The sequence below is a fragment of the Brienomyrus brachyistius genome, chromosome 6 (assembly GCF_023856365.1).
Source record: "Brienomyrus brachyistius isolate T26 chromosome 6, BBRACH_0.4, whole genome shotgun sequence".
Classification (NCBI taxonomy): domain Eukaryota; kingdom Metazoa; phylum Chordata; class Actinopteri; order Osteoglossiformes; family Mormyridae; genus Brienomyrus; species Brienomyrus brachyistius.
In genome coordinates this window covers 28139711-28164601 of record NC_064538.1, presented here as the reverse complement: position 1 = coordinate 28164601, position 24891 = coordinate 28139711, and the positions used below count along the sequence as shown (strand labels likewise).

Sequence of the window (24891 nt, the reverse complement as noted above, 5' to 3'; positions counted from 1 at the left end):
GGGGTTGAGCTGGTGTCGCATTTATTTTGAAATTGCAACCTTCAGGCACATTAAAAATAATGTGAACACATTATTTGCCTGTACTAACTTTTATGGTCTTTTCCAAAGTAAAAGAACTAGCACGACCATTCCATCTTGAGGGGGAAAGATTTAGGCAAAGCTACTCTTTAGCAGTAATCAATTTTACACTTGGGCACTGGTCTTTGTGTCAATCACATGATGGAAATGCAAGTTATCAGCATAGATATGATGACGCAGAGAGGCCAAAGTACCATGTTATCTTTTGACCTTTTCCTGTGTTGCTTTTTTCCCTTTATTGTTAGAAAATCTATAAAAGGGATGGAGGTGAGCATCGGCGAAGGCCCAGTAAAAGGACCACCAATCAAGGGGTGATGTATACAGCCACAGTCAAAGGAGACAAGATCCAAAATCCAAAGTCCAAACGTCTGCTGAAGGATTCCAAAAGCAGAGAGGCACAATAATGTGCTTTGCGGCACTACACATGTCTTGAGTAAACTGTTGAAGTGTGTAGCTACTTCTCCCTCTTGGTAGAAGTGACGGTCCAGGGTGCAGAAACAAACATGAACTAAGGGTCATTCATTAATTTTTTTAAATCATGATATTTACATATTATATGGAATAAAAACGCTGAATTATCTGAATTATCCATGTCAGAACTAAGTTCACAAGCATAATTCTGTTCAACGTAAAAGTTTAATTTCTGGATAGCCATCCATGTCATATCTTTGCAAACAAACACGCAGGATGTATTTCCAGCACTTAAGTCTGGTATTATTCTGCTACTAAACACTTTCCTGCGTTGCAGGCAACCATGGAGTTACGGAAGTAGGTTATTCTTCAAAAGGCATGCAATGGCGCATCATTAAATTTAAGGATCTAAACCTTTGATTTTAAGCGTAAAGCAAGATCAGAATACGATGTTGCTTTATTTTTATAGCATTTTCAGAAATATTTATTTTATACTTCTGTAAGATTTTCAGTTTTATTCTAGATTGTTGTGCGTAAACGTATCAGTCTCAGGTTTGCATATACTAGCGGTTTAAACAGTCGAAATTTATCAACAAATACAAAGCAAAACTGATACCAATTGATTATTTCTGAGATAAGTCGATGTGGTCGGTTCAGCGAAGGCAGCTCAGCGGTAGTTATGTTTGCTAGCCAGTGATCGGTGTAAATATTAACTAAACTACGAGCAGGTTTTACTCACGCGTGCAGACAGGGAGGTCTAAAACCTCACCTGTACGAACTGGACGAATTTCTACAGCTTGGGAAAAAAATCTACTCATCGGGTAAGATGTAGTACACTTTTGTTACATTAAAGCAATTGCAGCCAGTAAAAGGGCGTCAGACGTATGTAGTGACAAACGATAAATGAAGTTAATGAAATTAAATTAAACGTGGTGCCTGATTTCTGTATGTAATTAAATGAAATCTGGTGTTCCACCATATCCACCAGTTTGTAGCTAAATATTACAAGGTTAAATTAAACTAGGTTACAACAAAGTCCTTGAATTCTGCGGTAATGTATAAAGAGGTACCGAGGAATTACCGCACAATCTGTACTTCGATATCAGGTACTGTTTAGGTTATATTTATGGTATTCCATAAATCTCCTTGGTCTGTCTTGTTTCTTTCAAGTTAGTGGAACACGTGTATTTTTCTATGCGACATTTAATGTCGTGGCTCTTGTAAACTACTTTGTGGTACTGAAAATATGGTTATTAGGCTTGTTAGGTTAACTATATCAAAATATGTCACGTTTCATAAAGGTTAAATGTGAATGTAAGGGGCCAACCAATTATATTTTAAGCAGCAATGTTTAGGTACGTTTTCTCGAGCTTATATTGTATCAAAATACGATACTTCTATATATAATACCGATCAGTTTGTTCTTACTTTAGGAAATTAGCTTTGTCACTAGCATTTTGTTACTGCGTTGCAAATAAAATTAGAATCATTCTAACCACACTAATGGGACACCCTGTCAGGTTTTGTCATGCCACAGTTAACAGTTACATTGTGCATATATATCTTATATATAATTGATTAGAGGTTTGTCTGCAATGCAAATCACCTTACGCAGTGCATTCTCTGAGTCATAATACTGCAGCCTGCATTCTCAGAAAAAAGGGTACAAAATTTTACTTTTGCTTGTCACTGAGGCTGTACTCTGAGGAACATCGCAAAGGTACAAACAGCATTAATGTACCATCAATGCTCCATTTCTGTACTTTTAAATGGTATATTACCTACAGCTAAGGGTAAAATTGGCAGACCCTTGAGGGTACGGCCCCAGTGACAAGCAAAGGTACAGATTATTATCCTTTTTTCTTAGAGTGTGATGCACAACCTGCTTTCTGAAAGGTTTATGGTTTTGTTTGGAAGACTTTAATTTATAGTAATTTCTTCCAAGGAGAATGTTGCTCTTGCTGAGATGCTGGATGTGTCTCTGTCTGGCTGCCGTTCCACGCACACAAATCTTCTGCTTCAAAGTAAATTCTACCTCAAGCATGGAATGGAGCAGGCCTACGCTTTCAACAGAAAAACACCACAGGCATGAATATGATTTTGTTTCGAATGACACCAGAGAAGAAGCCACTGGAACAGGATACCTCGATGAAGCTTTTGAAGAGCAGGTATGGATGGTGGCCAGCTAGAGAGTTGGATGAGCATGAGAGTTTGGCAGACAAGTTCCTCCTTATCTGTTTCCAACTGAATTATATTACCATGAAGAATATATCTGCCTAAGGCTACAGTGTTGTTTGGGTTTGTATTCTCTGATCATTACTGACATCACCACGCTTTCCAGGACAATAATCAGGACAATACAGAACACATAAGCACCCAAAATGCAAATCAGTCACTCTTTAAATACAGACGCTCTCTGGCTTCCGATGCGGTTACTTTCTGATAAACCTATTGTAAGGCGAAAATGCATTTTAATTCAGTACACCTAAGCTAACAAGCATCACAGCCTAGCCTAGCTACCATAAACATGCTTAGAGCACTTACATTAGATTACAGTTGGGTGAAATCGTTAACACAAGGCTATTTTCTAATAAAATGTTGAATGTCTAATTTATTGAATAATGTACTGAAAACATTTACCCATCGTAAAATTGAAATATCGTAACATGGACCATCGTCACCCGGGCAGCGTCTGTATCTTTTTTTCAATATAAGTTTCTTACTATAAACAAAGTGCAATGTTAAGTGTGTGAATATTAGTCCGCTTTCATCAAGCATCCTTCTTCTGGCTGCACTCTTCTCCGGTCAGGGCTACTACCTACGGAGACTGTTCCTGCAATATGGTGAGAATGGCACCCTCTCCTACAGGGGCCTTCAGAGGCTGCTGGGCAGCCTGGGCCTGGGGGAGGTCAGTGTGCTGGAAATAAGGCAGCAGGATGCGAAGGATGGCCCCCCAGCCGCCTCGTACGCCCACTCTCATCCACCTGCCTCTTCCAGCGGAGTATCGCACTGGGACAGGTGAGAGGAGCAATTGGCCATCATAGGAACCAGAAACTGCCAATAGAGTCTCCTTTTAATTGTCTAGACCAGTGTTTCCCAACCCGGTCCTCAGGGACCCTTAGACAGTCCACGTTTTTGCTCTCTCTCAGCTCCCTGCCAGATAGTCCACATTTTTGCTCTGGGAGCTGGGAGGGAGAAAATACCTGTTCTGTCCCTGAGGATCAGTCAGGGAAACACTTGTCTGGAGCGTCGACTTCATTGAACAGTATTTCAAAATGTTGAATTTGAAAATGGCTCATAAGCATACTGGAGTGTATCTAAGCATATTGCACTTTGCTCAAGTAAGATATTGATATGTAGAGGAAAAAAAAGTTTCATGGATTGTTAAATGAAGTTTGTTTTTTATAACCACAGTATAACGTATAGGTGGTTTATAAAACAGGTCATTTGCCAAGAACATGAATTAGCCGAGGAATGTTACAGACAACTGCATTTTAACACAAGTTCACATGCAGTCATGATGATGAGCAGAACAGAACTGACGCATGGTGATGACACACTAGGCTTCTAGTACAAGAGCCAGCATAGTGCACTGTATTCTTGGATTAATGAATTATTAGAATTTTTTATGATGTAAGGGCTCTTTGAGCTGTTTTGATCAACATAGTGTCTTGGTTCTAGATCCCAGGAAGAAATGTTAGTCTTTAGGGACACTTTGAACCAAAACTGCTGTTGGAACTATTGAGCAAATTTGTGTGACCTTATTTACATTAATACAGATGAAGCACTGTGTGGTATTAGTCGTTAATTAAATTAAACGGCCCCAAAGCAGTGCTTTCCATTCTAACACATCTGCTGATCACTTTACTTTCCTCGGAAAGAAGCTTGCCAGATGGGATTGCATGGGAGGAGGGCAGAGCTGCTTCCAATGTCCTGAATGGCGGAAAACATTTGGACAGTGGAAATGAAAGGAAGGATCATTTTAGGCCGTCCTCTCTCGCCCTTCCCAGCCCTGGACGATCACAGTCTGAAACCCCATACTTTGCCCCCGATCACCCCACGAAAAACCATCTTCACGGGAATGTGCGTATCTATGAGGGACTGGGAAGTCTTTAGCTTGTCAAATGTACAAAGTTCATAACTGATACCTTTGTCAAATCACAATTAGAAGTTAACCTTTAATCTATACCTAAAGAAGCTGCCCTTTCTAAAATGATGTGATTGCTCCACCTTTACTTCAACCATGATTCTTGTGGGAAACTCCCATTATTTACTGCATATTTTTGTTAGCAAACTGTTTTTATCTACATGTTCTTCAGAACACCACACATAGTTTTTTTTCTAAATTTTAAAACCCCCGAGGTAGAAAAAAAAATCTTGTGGCAAGTGAGAAGTTTTCTCATATTCATTTCACTTGCATGTTTGCATGCATTTGTACCTCGTATTTTCCTCTGCTTTTGTTTCAGTGCTTGAATGTCACTCAACTGCTGTGGAATTTTGGCCTTGGACAAGCCTCACATATCACCCCGTCGCATTTTACGTTCCTGTGCCCCGCTCTCCTACACCAGATTGACAGCAGGGTCTGTCTACGACATACAGAAGAGGATGTTGTAGAAGAGGAGAGCGGCGTGCTTTTCCTTACAGGTAGACACATGGACTAATATGATCGATATGTCTAGACTCATTATTCTGGTCTTGATCTCTCTGCTCTTGTGGTTCTCCCTCAGCTTTGGGGTGGGGTTCTCTGGCTCTAACTCTGATTAGTCTGCCGTCCCTGCTGGCCCTGGGGGCGGTGCCCCTGCTGACCCCAGCCCTCCTACAAAGCCTCCTTTGCCCGATGGTGGCCTTGGCTGTGGGCACACTGTGTGGGGATGCCCTGCTACACCTTCTTCCTCATGTAAGTAGCCTCACAAATACAGAGCCACTGCGTGTGCAGGTCGTGGCGCAGTGGTACATAGGTGTGGCCCAGGCAGACGTCATCTGCCAGTGAACTGTTACACCCTCCACCACATACACAGTAGAGATGAAACGGTATGAAAATTTAATATCATGATTATAGTGAGCAAAAAAAAAGTGCTGCAGGGACTGATACACAAACTGAAATGATTTTACTGAAGCTTTATATTGAAAACCACACATAAAATTATCATCATTTTGTATTTTTCATTTGCATAAGTATTAAAATAACAGCCAATTCCATAATGTACGTAAACGTATGATACCCATATCAAATGTACATTTAACATAAAAAATTTCCGGAGCGCTGTCACTGCCTTCCACCACGTTTTCACCGAGGAAACACATCCATTTGCACACCTAAGTCTGGGAGACTGTTGCTAACTTTGGTTGATGTTGGGCGGGATTTGCAGTGAGTTTTTCCAAAATGTGGTAATCAACTATGGTTTTAATGATAATTAAAATTTTAAATGGCAGTACTAACTGTTGGGGATTCTACCGTGGTTTACAGTGAAACTGGTAACCATTGCATTCTTAATATACAGTTATCCTTATTAGTGTTTACAGGTTAGAGTGGATGGAATTTATTAGTGTCACTCAAAACTTTAACATTTGCCTGGAATTGTTCTTGTTCATTGACTAAACGGTTGGACTTATCTCCGAGTAAAACTGCAATAAAACAAGCTCTGTTTTCAGTGACATGACATTGTGCTGTGCAGGCAAACTCGGGGTCTCACTCTGCCTCGGGGATGCAGAATTCAGTGCTGAAGGGCCTGTGCGTGTTGGCAGGGCTCTATCTGCTCTTCCTGGTTGAGAGCATTATGGAGCTACACCGCCACCATAAGGTAAAATGGGGAATTGCGTGTGGGAGAAATTAAAGAGATTTTTTTTTTTTACTTTTAAAACGTTGCTTGAATAGGGGTTAGTTTTTTATCCTATAGAATAAATATAAAAAAAATTTGTGCCAATGGTCTATAACGAGGCAGCATATTAGAATAGTACTTGTTTTCCCTTTTGGTTATCTTGATTATTGAATACATTTAAATAAAGTAATAATTTAAAGGGCAAATTAACTTTTTTCTGTTTTTTTTTATTACTTCTTTTCAAATTAGAATGAAAACAAGGAACCGCATAATTCAGCCCAAAATGCGACACAGGCGCGGGAGCTGGTCGCACTGCAGGGTGAGCCTCTAATTTGGGGAATTGGGACCAGGCCACAGTGAGAGGCGCCCATGCCCTCGCACCTATGCAGCCGTTTCTCACTGTGCTTTCTATTGGTCCCTTTTATCTGTCTCTGATAGGTGAGAACTCTGTGGAAGAATCCCGGCCCACTGAAAGCTCAAATGAGGCTGACTTTGAACATAGACACGAACATCCAGCCCCAAGGCATTCTGGGATGGCCAGTCTGGTGTGGATGGTGGTCACAGGGGATGGGATTCACAACTTTACCGATGGACTAGCTATTGGTGGGTGGAATGAGACATATATTTATTTTTCATTTCACTTCTGAATGAATTTTTGATAATTGTAAAACTGTCTGGTATAGATTACTGATCTGTGGTGCTCAGTCCTGCTTGTGCAGGTATGGGTTGTACATTGTGTTAACCACTTTAGCCACTCATTGAGTCAGGTATGTTAGTTTATTAATGAGAAGTTAGGTGGAAAACCTCCAGGACTATGTGCCTCTTCAATAAATAATATTTAAATTTTTTTATTTTTCAGAATTATATTCACTTTTCCCATGTTTTCTAAGCACTTTGCGAGGATTATGGAGTAAAAACTGTTGTGATGCTGTCCTCCTCCCAGGAACGGCTTTCTCACGGAGCCTGGCTGGGGGTCTGAGCACCACTGTGGCCGTGTTCTGCCACGAGCTGCCTCATGAGCTGGGTAACCGATCCTCCAGCATTTCTCTGGTCGGCAGGCGCTGAGAATCCAGGCTGATGTTTACAGTTGGAGACTCTGTCAGTTTTACAGCCCCCACGCAGGGCTGATCGGTAACATGCACAAGCTCTCAGTTAAAACAGCATATGAATCATTCCATATCAAATCACACAGTTTGAGAAAAATTTCCCAGGTCGCCCTCTCAGATTCTCCTGAAAAATAAGGGAATTTGAAAGTAATAGTAAAGGTCTGAAACTACAGCCTTTTCAAATTTTAATAAATTTTATGGATTTTGCCAACTCAGTGTTTCGGTCTGAATTCTGAACAATCGTAGCTCCTTTGATATAAAATTTGCAGCCCTGAAACTTTGTGAATAGGGTTAACTTTGTAGAATTAAAAATATATAATTAGGTCAGCTATATATTATGTACTGTTCCTCCTACAAGTTTGTGGAAATGGCGAAAAATTCAACACAACTCCCCCTTTAACAGCTTGTCACTTAAAACTTGTCAGTTATTTTCCTGTAGTTTCAGTACTGAAACTAGGGAGAGACTAGTTTTGTCATGATACCATTTTTGATACTCAACATAGTACACAATGTAATTCGAAATTTATTTCAATTGCAATATTGTTTGCAGTAGAAATTTTACCTTTTGTAAATATGTCACTGTATCAAAAAAACTGCACTGCAGTCGAATAATAAAATTAAGTACAGCAATAGCCATTGCAATCACATTCAGAGAAATTCACTAGCAGTGAATAAACACCATTAAGAATGAGGCGTTTATATTCTTCTTATTATTACAATGCATAACAGGACGTACAGTATATGCGTTACTTTTACATGCTCTCTTCATCTGTTTCAAAGCACCAGCACTTCTAACAATTTAGTTTTTCTGCCAAACTAAGTTTTTATATCTGAAGCATCAACACTGATCAACACGAACCAGGGGTAAAAATAACTGCAGACCTTTGTTTTAATGAGGAAATATTTAACGCTACAAAAAAAAGTTTTAAGTCGTAGAAAAACGTCACTCACGTGTCCCCTTCAACCGTAACCATACTGATTAATATTCCATTAATTGAGAAATACGATACCTATCTCTCGAAACTTTGTACTGCGTCCCTTGTTGTCCCTGTAAATGTTTAGCTATATTTGTGGTGGTTGCCCCCTTTGTCAGTGTTGTGTGGTGGCACAGCTTACATACAGGCTTGCATACGTCTGGTGGTTCACTGTCTTCATTTGGCAGAAAGCCAAAGTATCTCCAGACTCCACTCCAGCTACGCTCTTTATCGGTTAAGTGCAGTGGTGAAAGCTCTGACGCCTCTAAACTAGTCATTTTAGCGACACTGCACTGAGGAATGTGCATTGGTAGCCTACGAGCCTCTGTAATCAGAGTGAACCAGAAATTGGAGGTTGTAGAGTCGATACTATGAAAAATGAGTATTGAAGCTATTCTATGCATGATACAATCGATACTTTTTGGTTCTTTCGATACTTTTGACAAAACTAATACAGATTCAATATTTGGGATTTCTCCATAAGTTTGGTATAGGAGTACCTATGATTTTTTTCTTCTCATAGGAATCGGAGAGGGTGACCTGGAACACACTAGATGATTTGATATGGAACGACCCATTTACATGATATAACATTTACAGTTACAGCAGCCCAAGAGACCTTAGCTGCATTATTATGCACGCCCCCTCGTTCATGCTAATCCTCAGTCTGCTTGCAGTTTAATTTCAAATTCCATTCTGTATAGAATGACTTCAGTTATTTTATTCAGCTGAAGCACTTTTTGGTTTGTTTGAACGGTGGTGGATCTTTCACCTGCTCTTCAGGCGACTTTGCGGTTCTGCTGGCGGCTGGCTGGCCCATTCGGAGGCTGCTTCTCTTCAGTGGGATGTCAGCGGCACTGGGACTCCTGGGCCTGGCGGTGGGCACTGTCCTGGGCCACCACTTGGCGCAGTTCTCCCCCTGGATCCTGGCAGTAACGGCTGGCGTCTTCCTGCACGTGGCACTCACTGATATGGTAGGTGTAGAGTGGCAGGGATGAAGATTCTGAGGTGTGAATCTGGCCTGTGGATGTCTTATCAAACCACCCTCAAGATACAAGAAGAGAAACTTTAGCATGTACATGCTAACACAGTTTGGGGAGACCCATTTATTCAGAAGTGTTTATTGATGGGGGGGTAAAAAAGCAAACGTGCCACATAAGCCAACAATCTGAATGTGTGAAAATGACTACTAGCCACTGTGTGCAGTCATGAAAACCACCCTCTTTGCAGATGCCTGAAATGCTGCATGGAGAATGTGGGCCAGTGGCACCGCTGACCTGCTTCCTTCTGCAGAATGTGGGCCTGGTGGCTGGGGTGGGCATCATGCTCTGCATTGCGCTCTTTGAAGAAGACATCGCCTTGAGCCTAGGGGACGGCTGATAGCCAGGAGTTTGCACCCAAAGCTGCCAGGCGAGGTGACACTTGAGATCTGGACTTGGAAACGGTAGTGCTAGAAATCATCTTGGATTACACAACATTGTGTTTCCTTGGCACTCGGCTAGTGAAACTTAGCTGGTTTTTACTGTACAGCAGGGTACTCTTTTTAGACACTTTTAATCGGTGAAAAGAAGCCTGAACCCTTAAAGCATGCATGCGGAGTGAGGCGTGCCGCTTACTGCATCCTTCTTGTGGCTGAAACCCAAGTTTGAATGCCATTGAATTTGAACGCCGTTGAATTTGAACATTGAGTCGAAGGTTCCGTGCATATCACCCGGTTTTAGCAGTAAACGTCAGTGACATTTCTGTCTGGAGTTTGCATGTTCTCCCTGTTGTGCAGCTTTCCTTCTGCAGTTCAAAGTTAAGCAGTTAGGCTACTTAATTTTCTAATTTGCCTGTAGTATATATGTGTGTGTGTGTGTCCTCTGATCGGCGCCCCATTTGAGATGTACCCCATCCCCATGCTGCAAGAGATCAGCTCCAGCCCCCCCTGTGACAAGCAGCTACTGTAGATGAATTGATGGTATCTGACAAATATGGTGGTATCTCAAAGCATCCAGATTAGGCCATAAGAGATGATGTTCTCATTTTATTTTTGTAATTACAAGTACTTTATTACCAGAGTTTAATTGTATTTTTTGAAACCAGTACTTGATTTCCCAGTACTTCACACAATTGACTACCAGCAGCAATTTTTTCCACAGGTGCATTTTATTGTTTAGTCTTGCTGTAGGATATATTAACTAGTTTTAGGACTACAGAAAACTACAATTACTGTATGGGGTACTGTATTACCACCCAAACCTAGTAACAACTTAAAACTGCCCATAAAAGTTTAATGATACAATATTTGTGTTTGTTTGTTGCAATACATCTGCACACCACTGGTCTGGTGGAATGGTATTGCCATCCACACGCACCGACCGCGACAACCTGCATCCCTGGGTTAAAAACACCTGACTTGCGGACAGGGATAACGCCAGAGTTGTTCTCTTGCCAGTGCCGTGCGGTTGCTTGACTTGTCAGCGATGGTGCTCTGAAATTTAGGGTTCTCCCCTTAATGCAGTCTTCTTCACTTCATTTTAGATGAGGGCCACCATTTCCTTTTTAAAAGCTGGCAAGCAGGAAGTAATCTTGATGCTGCTTCACTTAATTGTTATTTAATTTTGCTGCACATTATTGGCAAAATTGTATTGCATCTGGATTAAAAAAAAAATAAAATCTAAAAATACATATTCTTTAAATTGATAAATTTGATGGTGAGGATAATTTGCTTGTTTTCTCAATTCGGTCCTCTGGGGGCCACACAGTGAAGACCACTTCGTTAATTTCTCCTGCAATAGCCCCAACATATAAACACAAGCACACATACACAGTACCTGCTAAGCGACAGGCACCATGACATTAAAAATTTAAAAAATCCGTAATAAACCACAAATTTTTCAGCGGTTCGGTTCGTCAGCTCGACGTACAGCACAGTACTGCATGTAGCTAATTTTTTTTTTTTACTGTTACGTACTGTATTGTTCCAACTTAAGAATTCAACTTGAAGACAGATTTGAGGATCTCATCTTGTTGGTAACCTGGGCTCACAGGTGTGCGTGTTCAGGCCATAACCACACATGGGGGTATCAGCTAGGCTTAACACACCGATGTTAACATCACAACCTTATGGCACTATGCACAATTTACCCCCAAAATGCAAGCAGTTGACAAAACGTCACCAGTTGTTTTTATTACTCATTATCAATGTTAATTGTTGCAGTCCTAACTAGCTTAGAACTTAATGTGGACAGAATACGGACGCTTATGCTAATAAGACCAGCCATATGAGCCATCGGTCGACGACGACTCTTAGGGCAGAAGCTGCAGTCTGACACAGTCCAATCCTTTGACGTACGTGTGGGTGGTGGTCTGCAGCCTCTCTGTACAGCACAGCCTTTTCCATAGAATGTCCTTTGCACAAGAATGGACTACAACCAGAAAGCCAGACAACAATAGATATTAAGCAATAGCACTTTATTTAAACATAACCAATTCTAAGCCACAATACTGAATAACAAGACTCATTGGCCGAAGCATACAGAGTATAAAATAGATAAAGGTTGAATGCCTGTAAGTTTGTATCTTTTAATGTCAAAGAACAATGCAGATTTTTTTCCCTTAAATCATGACTTTTTTTTTTTTTTTTTTTACAGGTATGTAACATCCTTTTGTAACAAACAACCGTTCACTAGTTCACACAATGAGTTAACAAGGCAAAAGTGCTTTCAGGATTGCATTGTCACATAAAGTCATGAATGGCTTTAGGGTTTGTGTTTTTCCCCCATGGGATGGGGAGGGAAGGGTGTCCCAAACCACTCTCCTCTCTCAGGAAATTGGGGGAGGGGGGAGGATAATGTCTAGGCCACCCCTCCCACCTGTAATGTTGCCCCCCATACACCAGTGTTCTTAGCTTCAACAACAAAGTGGGCATGGAAGGAGGTTGGGGCAGAATGAGCAGAACACAATGGCTGGACTGGCATTTTGAAGACGTAAGGCTGGATTAGACGACCTCTGCACGGCTGTGCACACCTCCCTGCACCACACACACACATACACACACACACACACACACACACACACGTTTGCTGCTTTTGTGCCAAAGTGTCACACACACACCGTCATATGCCATGAGAGTTGTAAACTTGAATCAAACTGTATGGCTCAACTTCATATCTACACTTTTTCAGGTGCAATAGTAGAAGTTATGGGGCATACTATTACCCCCAACCATTTATCTCAAAGGAAAAGGTGAGGGGGGTGGTGGAGACAGCCAATGTCTAGTACCTATCCAATACATAATATAATATGGGTGGTTAAGAAAACACCAGGTGTTTCGACAAAAGATTGTGCAAGATGGATGTAAGTTTTATGTATGTGCTACTGTTGAACCATAAGAGAGAAATAATACAGTTTGGCTTCACATTCCAGTGGTATTGTTATATTTATGTATTTATAAATATTTAAATGATATACACACACACACACACACACACACACCTTTTCATTGCAGATGGTAAAATGATATACTTTCCATATATAGATTTGTCACCACACAGGTGTATATCTGCTAGATACATTGAGCTGTAATATATGGAGGTAGAATAAAACTACTTCTAAGTATAATCAGTATGATCACTAATAGGATGAAGTGTACAGCATCTGAACAGTGAAAGGCGTTTATCTTATCTAATAGGTGTGGTTTAGAAAAGGAGAGATGAGATTGGTCCTGCTGTTCGCTCAGGGCCCGGATACATGCTGGTGATGGCATTTCCTACACTTAAACCATTTGTATTTGCAGATATGTCTATGAGGTATTCAGGATAGATAAAGGACACCCTGCTTTCAACATACAAACACATATGCTTTGGGTGCTACCTCTAACCAGCTCTACAGTAGCAATTCAGGCTCTCTCAGATACCCAATGTCCCGAAACTTAACCTCTTATTTACAAAAAATATATGACAATGATTAGTGCTAAGAAAATAAAGCAAGTTAAAAAAATAAAAGCAAAAAAAGATTCCCGTCTCTCCTTTTCTCAACAGCGGTACCAACCACTATTGAGTGGGGTGGCCAGCACCTTGCTGAAAAATTATTCCTCCGAATGGACATGAGGTCCATTTCTCATGTCTCAGGCAAGATGGTCAACACAAGCCACTGACCTTATTCCTCTCATCTCCCGCATTGGTTGACGGGATTGCTGCCAGCCAATAGCAATTAAATGCCTCCAACCAGCAGCTCATGCAAGCTAGTATTTTACTTCAGGCCAACTACAGACCATACACCGACATGCTACTGTGAAACATGTAAGCCGCGGGTAAGAACTGCAGGGCCTCGGCCAGCCCACACATTGCACGATTAAAACGATGAAACTGCACCCTGTAACAGTGTGCACACAGCATAATGTTGATTCAAATTCCCTTTTTGGACCTTCGACCCTGTTAGCACACAAAGACAATAAGTGGAGGAGCAGGAGGGGGAAGACGAGAGAGGGTGGGGGTGGGGGGACAGCATACCGAGACATTACACTGAGGAGACCAGGCTGGTTAGAGAGTCGGTATGTTGTGTCGGCCACAGTGCACAATGAAGCTCATGATACAGACCAGTAAGCCACTGTAGGTTAGAGGTCATTGTATGGGTCTGTTACAAATATGGAACAAGCAAAAACAAAGTTAAAAAAAAGGAAATCTGCCTAGTTTCAAGCTAATGAAAGCCCTTCAGTCTACAAGTTTTAGTACTTAAATTACTAGGTCATTGAGACTACAACATAAAAATCACACCGAAAAACTGCAATTGACTAACCTCTTAAAACATTTTAAAACCCAAATGATATTCTAATTTTAATCTATTTTCAATTCTAAGCAAACAGCAAATTTTTCTCTCTCAAAGGGAATGTAGTTCCTGTTCCCAAATGGAAACCACAGTCATGGGACTGTACAGACACGTGACAATACTGTAAACTGGGAAATCAAGCCCATGGACACACCTCTGGAAAGAGGGAGAGACTTGTGTCACTGTGCTACTCAAAGAGCAGCTTAGTTGCCTTGGTTGAATGTGCACCCTGTTCCAGATGATATGTCTTCATCAATGGGGCGTCTGCCCCTACACTTACACACTTATGCTCACGCGCATCACCCCCCCCCTCCCCCCGCCCCCCCCACCACCACAGTACAGCAATGTTCTAAAGCACTTGAAATTGACACAGGGAAACCATTTTTTAATAACTACAAACAAAAGGTTATTCAGATATACGATGCAGCAATCTTTGCATTGCAACCCACTTTGATGAGAATCCACAAGGTTCCATTTGCAAAAGGACTTGACTGAGGTCAGTAGAGTAAGAGGTTAACAACAACAACGACATACAAGATGCAGAAGTTCTGTTGACCCTGTGTCCCACATGAGCAGACACATACAGAAGGAAGGCAATTAAATAATGAACAATCCTCATCAGTGGAGCTCCTGCTCTTTGAAATCCAAGCTTAGACGAAGAGAAACCTAAGGTCAAGTACACTGTGGCAGGATGGGAAACACTAAATCACCAAAGGACAAGAGAGAACCATCTCTGCCGGTCAGCTCTGTGCTCCAGCCTCAACTAATCTCCTTAACCCGCCCCCCAATAAAGGACAAAAACACAGACCCCAGCCACTCAGGAGGTATTGAGCGGAGGTGAAATTCCACGCAAAAGGCAGGGCAATCAGAACCTGCATAGAACATTCTGCCATCACTGCACAGGCCGCAGAACGCTGTGACACAGCTGACAGGACAGCCACACCAGGCTACCACTTTTCCCTGGACTTGAGCATGTACCCTGTGCAGTGATATCACTACTGTAATCGAGGTATGATAAAATATGCGTGTGCGTGTGTAGGGCTCATGAGAAAAGCAGTATCTGAAGCTGTACTTTATTCTCAGAGGCCAGCTACATTTGAGAATTAGCAAAACCATGCGTTTTAAGTAAACAGATTATCACAGAGCTGCTACTTCTTTGGGGCGGGGGGGGGGGGGGGGGGGGTTGCAGGCATATATTGCAAGTATTCTTGTTAACCTAGCTGGAGCCAAAATGCTTGGGATTTTAAACATTTAAGCACTGGCCAATATAAAATTTAAACAACACACTGTCTGCTTCACCTCGGACCAAATAATCAAGTCATTTGCATGAAATTGGAGTTAAAATTAGTGCCACTGTTAACACATCCAGCTACGACGCCCAAGACAGCGGCTGCAAACTGTTACCTACATTTCAGTGCATGTCACATCCAGTGCCCTGTCTTGAAGGGGATTTTTGAAACAATGCCACGTATCTGTAGGGGACCTGCAGTGTGGTAGAGTGTGAAATTATTGCACAACTACCCATTCAAACCCATTCAAAAGGATATCTGGAGGAAACAGGGGTGGTGAATCATGCCATCACTCTGTAGAAGACTTCCGATTTAACTACACTGACACACACTACAAAGGACACAGATGCAGAACAGGACACACAGCTACAGCACCAAGCGAGAACAAACACCGAGTGCCAAACTTCACAACGGGAGTACATCCCAGTCATAACTTGTATAAACAAAATTATCCTCATTACAATTATATTTTTGGCTAAAACAAGCATCCCATACCTTCTTACACACCACTTCCAATGCAAGTGCACAAATGCATCTTAAAATATGAATGCCCCCTAGGTTTATCTTAGGGCTAGGCTGAAATTTACAGTGGAATTAAAAAAAAAAAAAAGGAACACTGACCCAGACACCGATAAACCTATATCAAATCGTCTTAAATTACACTCCCCCCCATGGCATGGCTGTGCCCTGTAATTCCACACAAGACTGGCTTTCCTGCACAGCAGACCAAGATAAGTACTGCAGGAGCTGCTCTTTATTTCAGTAGGTCCCTCTTATGGATACCATAATCCAACTAAAGGAGAATGATGATCTTTAACTGCAAAGTTCGAAAAAATGATTACTTTGGGTGCATGGATGCAGGAGTAATTGTGATGACACACGCCCATGCAACTGACCGTGTCATTTGTAACTGGCTTTCATATTCTCCTTCACTGTAGAAGCCACAGAATGAAGGCCAACAATTTTGTGATACGAACGGTCATCAAGAGTAGTCTGATGTTAGGCTAGCCGTCCCTAGAAATCATGAACCACTCCACATAGCATTGCACTAATACGGCGTTAAATATTGCTCTTCCGGTGTGGTCGGTGTACTTGAAATGTCAAGTGAAATACATCAAAAGCACTTATTGTAGTCTAGTCATTCAGTTAGAGAGGAAAAGTAGCTACTTAGGAGGGACAACATGGCAGGACCAGAGGGATTCCAGCAGCAGTGATCTATCAGTGACAAACCGAAGGGAAACTAGACGAGTGTGAGCCCCTTTGGATTTGTGCTTTCAAATCTCCACCCCTTAACGAAGACACCCAAGATCCGATGGACCGCGGTGACTGGAATGGAGAACGGGAAGCTAAACGTGTGATCACAGAACAAGGGCTTGTCTCAATTTCAGTTTTAAACTCAGTGTGGCATAGACTTGGCGGAGGGGGGCGTTTCCAGGAAATGTCTCACAGCAGTCGTTCGCAACTCTTAATAGCAAAAACTCTGAAATGTGCCCTTCATCATTTTTAAGTGTGTCTATTTTAATAAGGCTTTTGAGAGGTATTAATGGAAGACCATGCACTGATGCATGTATTCAAAAATGAGTAAAAAATAAAAAGGCACCAATCCATGTGTTCAACACCATCACATGGGTTCACGTAGTATTAAAAATACAATTTAGACGGATTAAAGGCTGTTGGGAGTTGCGACATTTCCTATAAAGACACAGTATGTAGTACCAATAAGACAATTGGGGGGAGGGGCATTGTCAAATAGGGAACTAGTAAATGGACTTGCCTCACAGTTAGATTTGAGTTGGTTTTTAATCGGTCTAATTATTCTTAAAACTCTGATGTTACAACCAATTAGATAATTTGAAGAACAAAAAAATCCTGCATAGTTCTTAAAAAAGGTTACATTTAAAGGGCATACACTAGAACTCTACAATGGATTATTCACTTAGTGGCCAATAAGGCTTTCCTTGATTCAACAGCATTAACAAAAAAGGTACAGACGTGGCCATTAGTAAATCCACTTAGTCACGATTCATCCTCAAAAGTTATATAGTACTGTATTACTGCATACGCGTTTTAGCATTTGTCAGATATATGCGCATGTACATTTTACACACAAACATCTGTGAGTTATTTCAGTCTGGCAGAGACATCTCCCTTGACAATAACGGACTGTTACTGAGGTAAGATCAGGGTCTCTCGTCATGTCAGGCTATAGCAGTGCAGACATTCCTCTGAGGTTGTGGAAGATGGCCGGTCTGCCATGTCCGTCCACAATGAAATCATTAAACTGGTGGTACAACTACCTAAGCAATTCACAAAAATGTAAATAATAATTTCAAAGAAAAAAAGTGAGTGTTGCTTGCCAAATAACTATGAAGGACAAGAAAGCATTCAGATTGTGAAGCCATCTGAACATATTTGAAAGCGCACACACACACTGTCCCTCGTGTAGAGATAAATGTTAACTGTCAGTAGAGCCTAGAACAATTTACCCGAGCGTAGTGTGGGTGACCAGCTGCTCAGGGGATTGTGAAGAGAGATTCTGAAGGAACAGGAAGAAAGGCATTAACGTAAAGATTGAGCTTTGGACCAAGCTGGACCAGGGCTGAGTGGGCAGCCCGGGCAGACAGAGGCGAAAGCGAAGCTGCCCGGCTCCCCAAACGCCAGCTAACAGAACATATCCTCACCAGCCACCCCACCGATAACACCGTCTACGGGGCCACCCGGTCTCAGAGCCGAGGGACCGCCTCAGCAGTGCCATCGAGGTTAACAGAATTAAAAATTATCATAACAAAAAGGCTAAAAGCCACCCGGCAACCACAGCAAAACAGCACCAGTTGTAAAGGAAAGGGAAAGATGTCGCAGAGAGATGTTCTGAACTGGCTGAACACACTTAGAAACACTGACATCTCATTTCCGAAGGTTAATATAGAGTTTTTAAAATTTTACATTTCACAAAAGTCTGGAGTACAATTATATTACAGATGGTATATTACAAGGCAATTGTCAGTCCTGTGCTACCAAATAGGTGTAAGCGCAGACACTACAGTCTGATCACTTCCATTTGACGCATGATCTGCCGAGTGCAGACGTCCAACTCAGCGTACAAAACAATAGTCTTAGGCACTCCTGCCTGTGGTAAACTTCCACGGTGTCGCCCGATTTAAGGCAAAGGTTCACTGGGAATGAAAACGTAAATGGGATTACTTTTACTATTGCCTTAGATGGATGCTTCAAGTAATAGGGACACGTATGCCCAAGGAGGTAAATGGAACATTCTCCGAGCAGACTGACGCCTTGGCTGGCATCAATACGCTACCAGCAACACACAAATACTACAGCCACAGCTACAATAAAAACACACAAGTGCTAGAGACTTTGCCCTCTCCACCACATTCATCTTCTTCCAAGCATGTCAGCTCATTTACATCTGACCACCTGTTCCAGTTTTTCTACAACAGTGAGCTGCAGAACCTCCCCCCCATACCTAGCTTAGACATCCTGTGAGCAGTGCTAATGAATCAACTCAAACTTCATTTAAAGGAGGTGCATTAACTGACGGCAGCTTCTTCCCATCTTCTGCCTTCCTGCATTGCCTTTTGGACACTGGTCTTACTTCTCATTCCCAGTCCTCCATTCATTTGTGCAATAAAAACCTGGACACGTAAGCTACCACCTTGCATCACTGGGCACTGTCATGACCCTATGGTCCATACTCACAGAAAGCTTCCTGGGCCCACATACGAACAATACACACAAACAAAATCGCTCAGTTGTGCCCCAAACACGCATTCATAACCTGTCAAGTTGCACCACCCACTAACAGTTAGCTTTCCTCCAACCCCAAGAGTCCATCGCGACCCCGTATTTTTGCAGGTCCACTTCAGAGCAACAAAGACTGTCCATTCTGTTTGAATCAATGCAGGACTCATTTACAGGCAATTATAATAATCTGATTAATGCCAAATCCTTAAGGTGCATTTCATAACACAAGAAAGGTTAAGGCATGACAAAACACAATGACTAAAACTGTGAAGGCAATTTTACAACTCCTACAGCAGGGTGCATTTAATTTGTAGAATTTCAATGGTGTCCAGTTCTCACAGAGCCAATGATAGGTGTGGGACTATTGTAATGCCATATTAGGACATTAACAAGCAATGCCATATTAGGACATTGACAAGCTGATTCTCAACAATGGCAGCACAGGAAACCAGTCTGCAGCTTCCTCCAATAGTTCATTGGTACAGATCACAGATTGGTACACACAAAGTGATGAGGAAAAAGAAACAGCAGCATCCGCAGGATTGGGGTGGTCCAGTTGCACCATATTTTACATGCATAACACTGTTCATTCATCTAACCTCTGATAAAAGCCTGCAGTGACTCAAACACAGAGGATGTGCATCTAGAGGCGCGCACGCATGCGTACACACACACACACACCATAGCTTGACAAGGTGCGGTATTCCACATGAAACAGTCAGCTTTGAATGGTTATAATGAAAAGCCCCGCCCCATCTCTGTATTTTCCCAGCCAGCCAATCCCGTGAGGGGGCCACAAAGCTGATCATTACTCAACGACTCAATACGCACAAATTAAGGACTATACATTCAGTTTAAGTGAGTTTTACTTCATGGCTCAGCAGAGTTGTCCATTTATATGTCTCACCCACAGTATCTAATTCATGATTACTTTTCATTTTTGTTTTTTGGCAACTCATGAAATGAATGGCAGTGCAAATACACCGTGTAATGTATTTGTGCTACGCACACGTGTGTGCACACGCACGATCTGGGACGCGCACACCCCCCCGTGCGCGCCGTCTATGCCGGTTCCCTTTGTTGATCGATCACAAGAGAAGCAGTTAGTTTTGCCAGTTTCTCCCCTGCAAAACGGTTACAAGTCACCAGCTCAAGCTCCTATTTTTAATATCTACATATATAACACACGTCGCGCACATACGTGTGCACGCACATGTAAATACATATATAGATATTAAACATATAAAAGTGCTTAATCATTTAAACAAGTGCTTTGGATCAGGGCTGAGTGGAACTGTATTATGTTTGTTTACAGATTTTTTTATTTTTTTTTGGATTTTGCTTTTTTTTTAATTTATCATTTTTTTTTTTTTACTCGTTTATTCATAGGTTACTCTAAAAAGCTCTCTGGCATCCCATAGCCCCAGAAACTGCATGGATCAATGCTCCAAACTTGTAAACGAAGTCAGTGAAATCGGGGGAGGGGGGGAATAAGCAGAGGGCGACGACGGCCTTTCCCCATATAGCCCGTGACGACCCCCCATGTTCCCGGTCGACACCTACAGGGGACGGCTCTCTTTAAAGGGGGGGACGGCTTTTTGCCCAGCCACTCAAACGAACCTATGAGGAAATTACTTAGAATAAAAAAAGCCACTGAGAATGCAAGGTTACAAAGGTACTGAGCTAAGGGGGAGACGACATCGCCCTTATTCTGCTTGAGAAAAGCTTAACATCAGCATTATCTAATGGCTTGATTATGTGATGTCATCATCACAATGGCGGGTTGGGGGGGGGGGGGGGGTTCAGAAAACAAAAAAAATAATAAAAAGTTAGGTAGCTCAATACAATCATTTTCAGCACATGTAGTACCATACAGAAAGGGGAATAACAATGCTGCTGCTTCTGGCATTGGCTATTCCCCAAAATGTAGAAGATATTAAGCTTGTCTTTAAAGGCTTCAAACTGCTAAATAAAAGAGCTTTGTCAAACACCAGTACTGGCCACACCTGGGTGCATGAGAAGCTTTGCTAATCCCCCACCCACAGTCAGTTCCTTCCCAGGCCGACTTTTGAATCTGATTAGGAACCAAATCGTCAAGTGACAAATTTTTAATAAAAATGCAAAAATGATTCCTCATCTTACTACTTATTACTTAGAAGAATCAAAGAAATGTGCTATTGGCGCCAGAACAGCCTGCCTACCACTAATTCCCAAGCGATTACCATGTTTGACCATGTATTTTTTATTTTTTTCAAAAGCCATCTGCTGTGTCTTTGCCACAACAGTACGAGGGTGAAGAGAGAACAATTCTAGGTATGAGCTGAATAAGTAATGCGACTGAAGAATACTACGGGCGATTATAAAATCCAATCCAATTAAGCATAAGGAATAGCAGATTGAACAAAAGCATTTTAGTGTAAACAGTCACGACAGGTGGTTTGCTTTGTTTTTGGTTAAAAGGAACAAACAAGCGTAGTCACTTTGAATCACAGGCCTGAGACACTCCATTACTTTTGTGGAATACCATGACGTAATGATTTTGTTTTTTTTGGATAGAAACAAACAACAAAAACCACAAAACAAAAAGCCCTTACAGTACTGATTGTCCTTTTTTTTTTAAAGAAAAAAACTGCTTCAAAATTCAGGAACAAAGGAGCAATTTAACGATAAATTTCAGTCTGCTCTCAGTGCCAGAGGTCAGCCATACTAGACGAGATACAAGAAAACCATTCATGCTGAGAAATGGAGAATACAACTTAAGATGGCTCAATATACCATGCAGACTTAGTGCAAATGTTTAGAGTTTACAGCTACAAGGTTGAGTGAGCTAATTACACTAATTCCATTTAATAATGCTAATTACAGATGCTTAATACCAATGTACTTTAACACTACTTAATTTCAATAATTTGCTGACTAACAAAATTGCATATGGAAACCCTATTATTTTTTGGTGAACACCTTATTAGAACTGGAATTAGGTCATACAAGCTTGCACAGATAGACACACAGTGATCCAATCATTAAGACTATGAATAACACTGGGAAAAAAATTCAAGTAATACAAAGCAGATGGCATGGTACCTTTCCACCGGCAGTTTTCTACATTAAGAAACTTCAAAATGTAGCTATTATTGTGCACAACGGCTGGTAGGTGGAGCCGTAGAGCTACAATAAGCAGACAGCATCTACAGTCCCTTGTTCTGAAAGCAGCAGCTCGTAAGATGGGGTAGGGCAGCACATTCTGCATCAGTCAATGGGCAAGTTTCACTGAGTGGGGGAGTCTTTTTTAATTATATATATATATTTTTTTTTACATATTTTTCCCCCAGTTCAGTCTGTACCTGTGAGGTATCGACAAGCGCCAGGCCATCAGAATGCACAGCAGACAGGTTGCATGGTAGTAACAGAGGTCATTAAATATTTCTGTCAAGTATATATAAGATGCAGGTTATAGCTAAATAAAAGGGCAAACAGCATGGTGACTGTTTGCCCCCGAGGTATGAAATATGAACTAATTGCTTCTCTTCAGGCTACCTATCACAGCCAGCACATTTCATTTCTCAGAATGCATTCCCAAGCAGCTACATGCTTATATTTCTTAAATGAATTGAACAAGCTGGACAGCTATCCCCAGTCAACGATTCCTCCTAGGATTTGGACCTGTAGCCTCATGGGCACAACTCCACTTTGGCCGAATTCATTCACCAGCAGAGGGCGCTATATTTAAAGCAGCTTGCATGTGTTGCTAATACAGGCTCTAGGCCAGTATCACACTTACAAACCCTTGTTTAAGAATTCAATGGAAACGTGGAGGGTTTTGTGCAAAGTGATGGATGACTGAGAACACGTTTATCTTGATAAAACTACCCAAAGCAACTTTGGAGAACATGTTGATCTCAGTTTAGTATGGCTGTCTGGTCAGTACACCAGTTAAAAGCAAGTTTCCTAGTACTAATACAACCTTTGGTTATGTAAACACATCAGCAATCCAGCTTCAAAAACAACTAGATTTCGGACTAAGTGACAGTCTCATACCAAAACAATTAGTTTTACCCTCTGACAAGAAAAAAAGTGCAAACAATTTATTCAAAAAAAATATCAATATCTTAAAAAGGCACCACAAAAGCAAAATATGAAGATGAGTTATTGTGATTCAAAAATGTGGAGCAAAAGCGCTTAAATTTATGAAATGAAAGATGAAATTTAGCAGCTACATGGAAAAGCTTAAGAAAAATAAAAAATAAAACAACCCTTATCCACAATTTGTGCAAATTCTAAAAGTGCCATCAAGACTGTAAAAGGTCTCATGCGTAAAAAGAGACAAATTTGAGGCTAATTGCTATCATATCATGGTTGGCAAGTGCTGCGAGGTGCTGCTGCGGTTTGCTGGAGCTAAAGATCCCTGTGCTCCGGCCTGGGTTCAAAGTGTGCGCTTCCTGTCTGACGCATGTCAGCTCGCTTCAGTACTAAACACTAGAATTGTTCTCTTTAAAAAAAAAAAGGATTATCAAAAGGGAAAACCAGCAGGGCTGGGGGGATTTTTGGAGAGGAATTATTACAGAAGGTTATCATCCCAACACCCACCCCCACCCAACTCAAACCCAAAAAAAACCCTTACAGTTTTGGACCGCCTACAGTCTAAGATGGACCAAGGTACCCCATGTGACATCACTGCCCTCCCCCCCAACACTTCAAAAGGGTCTAACCACAGGTTTTTTAGGCTCCTCAGGATCCCTCCCCCCATGGGTGACAGCTCTCTCCCCCCCCCCCCCCCCCCACCAGTGATGGGTCACATCTGCATTCACAGCATAACCATGGCTGCGGGCCGCCTGCCCCACACATGCCGTTGTGCGGCTCTTTACACGCTGCTCTCTCGAGACCCAAGACCACAGCAGGGCAGCCAACCCCAAAGGAGGATTTGCCAGGAACCTCCCTCAGAGCTCAAGAAGCATGGGCTCTCCTGCCCGCGTCAACCCATTGCTGAGCTTCGGGTGGGACCACAGTGCTCCATGATGAGCAGGACCCACCAAGAAGGGCAGAATGAGGAGACAGAGGGAGGCTGCAATGGCATCCGGCTGGCTGCACCCCTGAGGGTGTTTCTCTCTCTCTCTCACGCACACACCTACAGCAGGCATCACCAAGGGCGGTGGAGGGAACAGGTTTCAGATGGGGGTCGGAAGGGTGGAGTGGCGGGTAGAGGGCAGCGGGCTTCACTCGGAGAAGCAGCCATCCACCCCGACGGCACCGTGACGCTCCTTGGCATAACCGTGGCGAAGGTTGCCATGGCGCAGGTTGCCGTTGGGCATGGGACTGCAGGCTGCAGTGATACCGCAGTGCTTCAGCAGGTTGAGGCTGAAGGTGGCGCCGGCGGGCTCTTTGGGAGGAAAAGGCTTCATGGTAGACAGAATCAGGGCCAGGCAGTCAGCCACGTCCTTGTTGGGGGCACAGGCCAAGGCTGGGGTGTGACCTGCGGGAGCATGCAGGTGACACATAAGCAGACCGTCAGGTGTGCTCGTGGTCAAGCCAGAAGTGGGTGAATATGAGAAAAAACTAACCGAAACTGCATTACAGCCTGATCTGCATGGGGTAAAAATTTGACTGATTTTTCTGTGATGCACAGACCTCAGTGCCTTTTGAGCCA

At 42.2% G+C, this 24891-nt stretch overlaps 2 protein-coding genes across 8 annotated transcripts in view; one reads left to right on the top strand and one right to left on the bottom strand.

Annotated features, from left to right (window-relative positions):
* The first annotated feature begins 754 nt into the window (after nt 1–754).
* slc39a5 (solute carrier family 39 member 5) lies at nt 755–11227 on the top strand. 7 transcript variants are annotated; one of them, XM_049016305.1, is made up of 12 exons: nt 755–846; nt 2435–2657; nt 3299–3507; nt 4374–4572; nt 4956–5133; nt 5217–5386; nt 6165–6290; nt 6558–6627; nt 6747–6911; nt 7252–7332; nt 9172–9362; nt 9619–11225. In XM_049016305.1, the coding sequence occupies exons 1-12, from the start codon at nt 833–835 to the stop codon at nt 9766–9768; spliced, it is 1776 nt and encodes a 591-aa protein (XP_048872262.1). In that variant the 5' UTR covers nt 755–832; the 3' UTR covers nt 9769–11225. The 7 variants fall into 7 exon arrangements, with proteins under 7 accessions (XP_048872262.1, XP_048872260.1, XP_048872265.1 ...); XM_049016303.1 differs by having other exon boundaries at nt 4371–4572; XM_049016308.1 differs by having other exon boundaries at nt 4371–4572; nt 7252–7327; nt 9619–9757.
* A 602-nt stretch (nt 11228–11829) lies between these two features.
* Nucleotides 11830–24891, bottom strand: part of ankrd52a (ankyrin repeat domain 52a) — a 29278-nt gene continuing 16216 nt past the window's right edge. Inside the window, exon 28 of the mRNA XM_049016302.1 lies at nt 11830–24717. Within this exon, the coding sequence (XP_048872259.1) occupies nt 24461–24717 (257 nt within the window). The 3' untranslated portion in view covers nt 11830–24460. The remainder of the gene's footprint in view (nt 24718–24891) is intronic.

Excerpts from the sequence above, each read along its gene's own strand:
- slc39a5 (XM_049016303.1), top strand. Across the intron at positions 4,573-4,955 it reads AAAACCATCTTCACGGGAAT|TGCTTGAATGTCACTCAACT; the intron begins GTGCGTATCTAT and ends CTTTTGTTTCAG. Across the intron at positions 6,628-6,746 it reads GGAGCTGGTCGCACTGCAGG|GTGAGAACTCTGTGGAAGAA; the intron begins GTGAGCCTCTAA and ends TGTCTCTGATAG.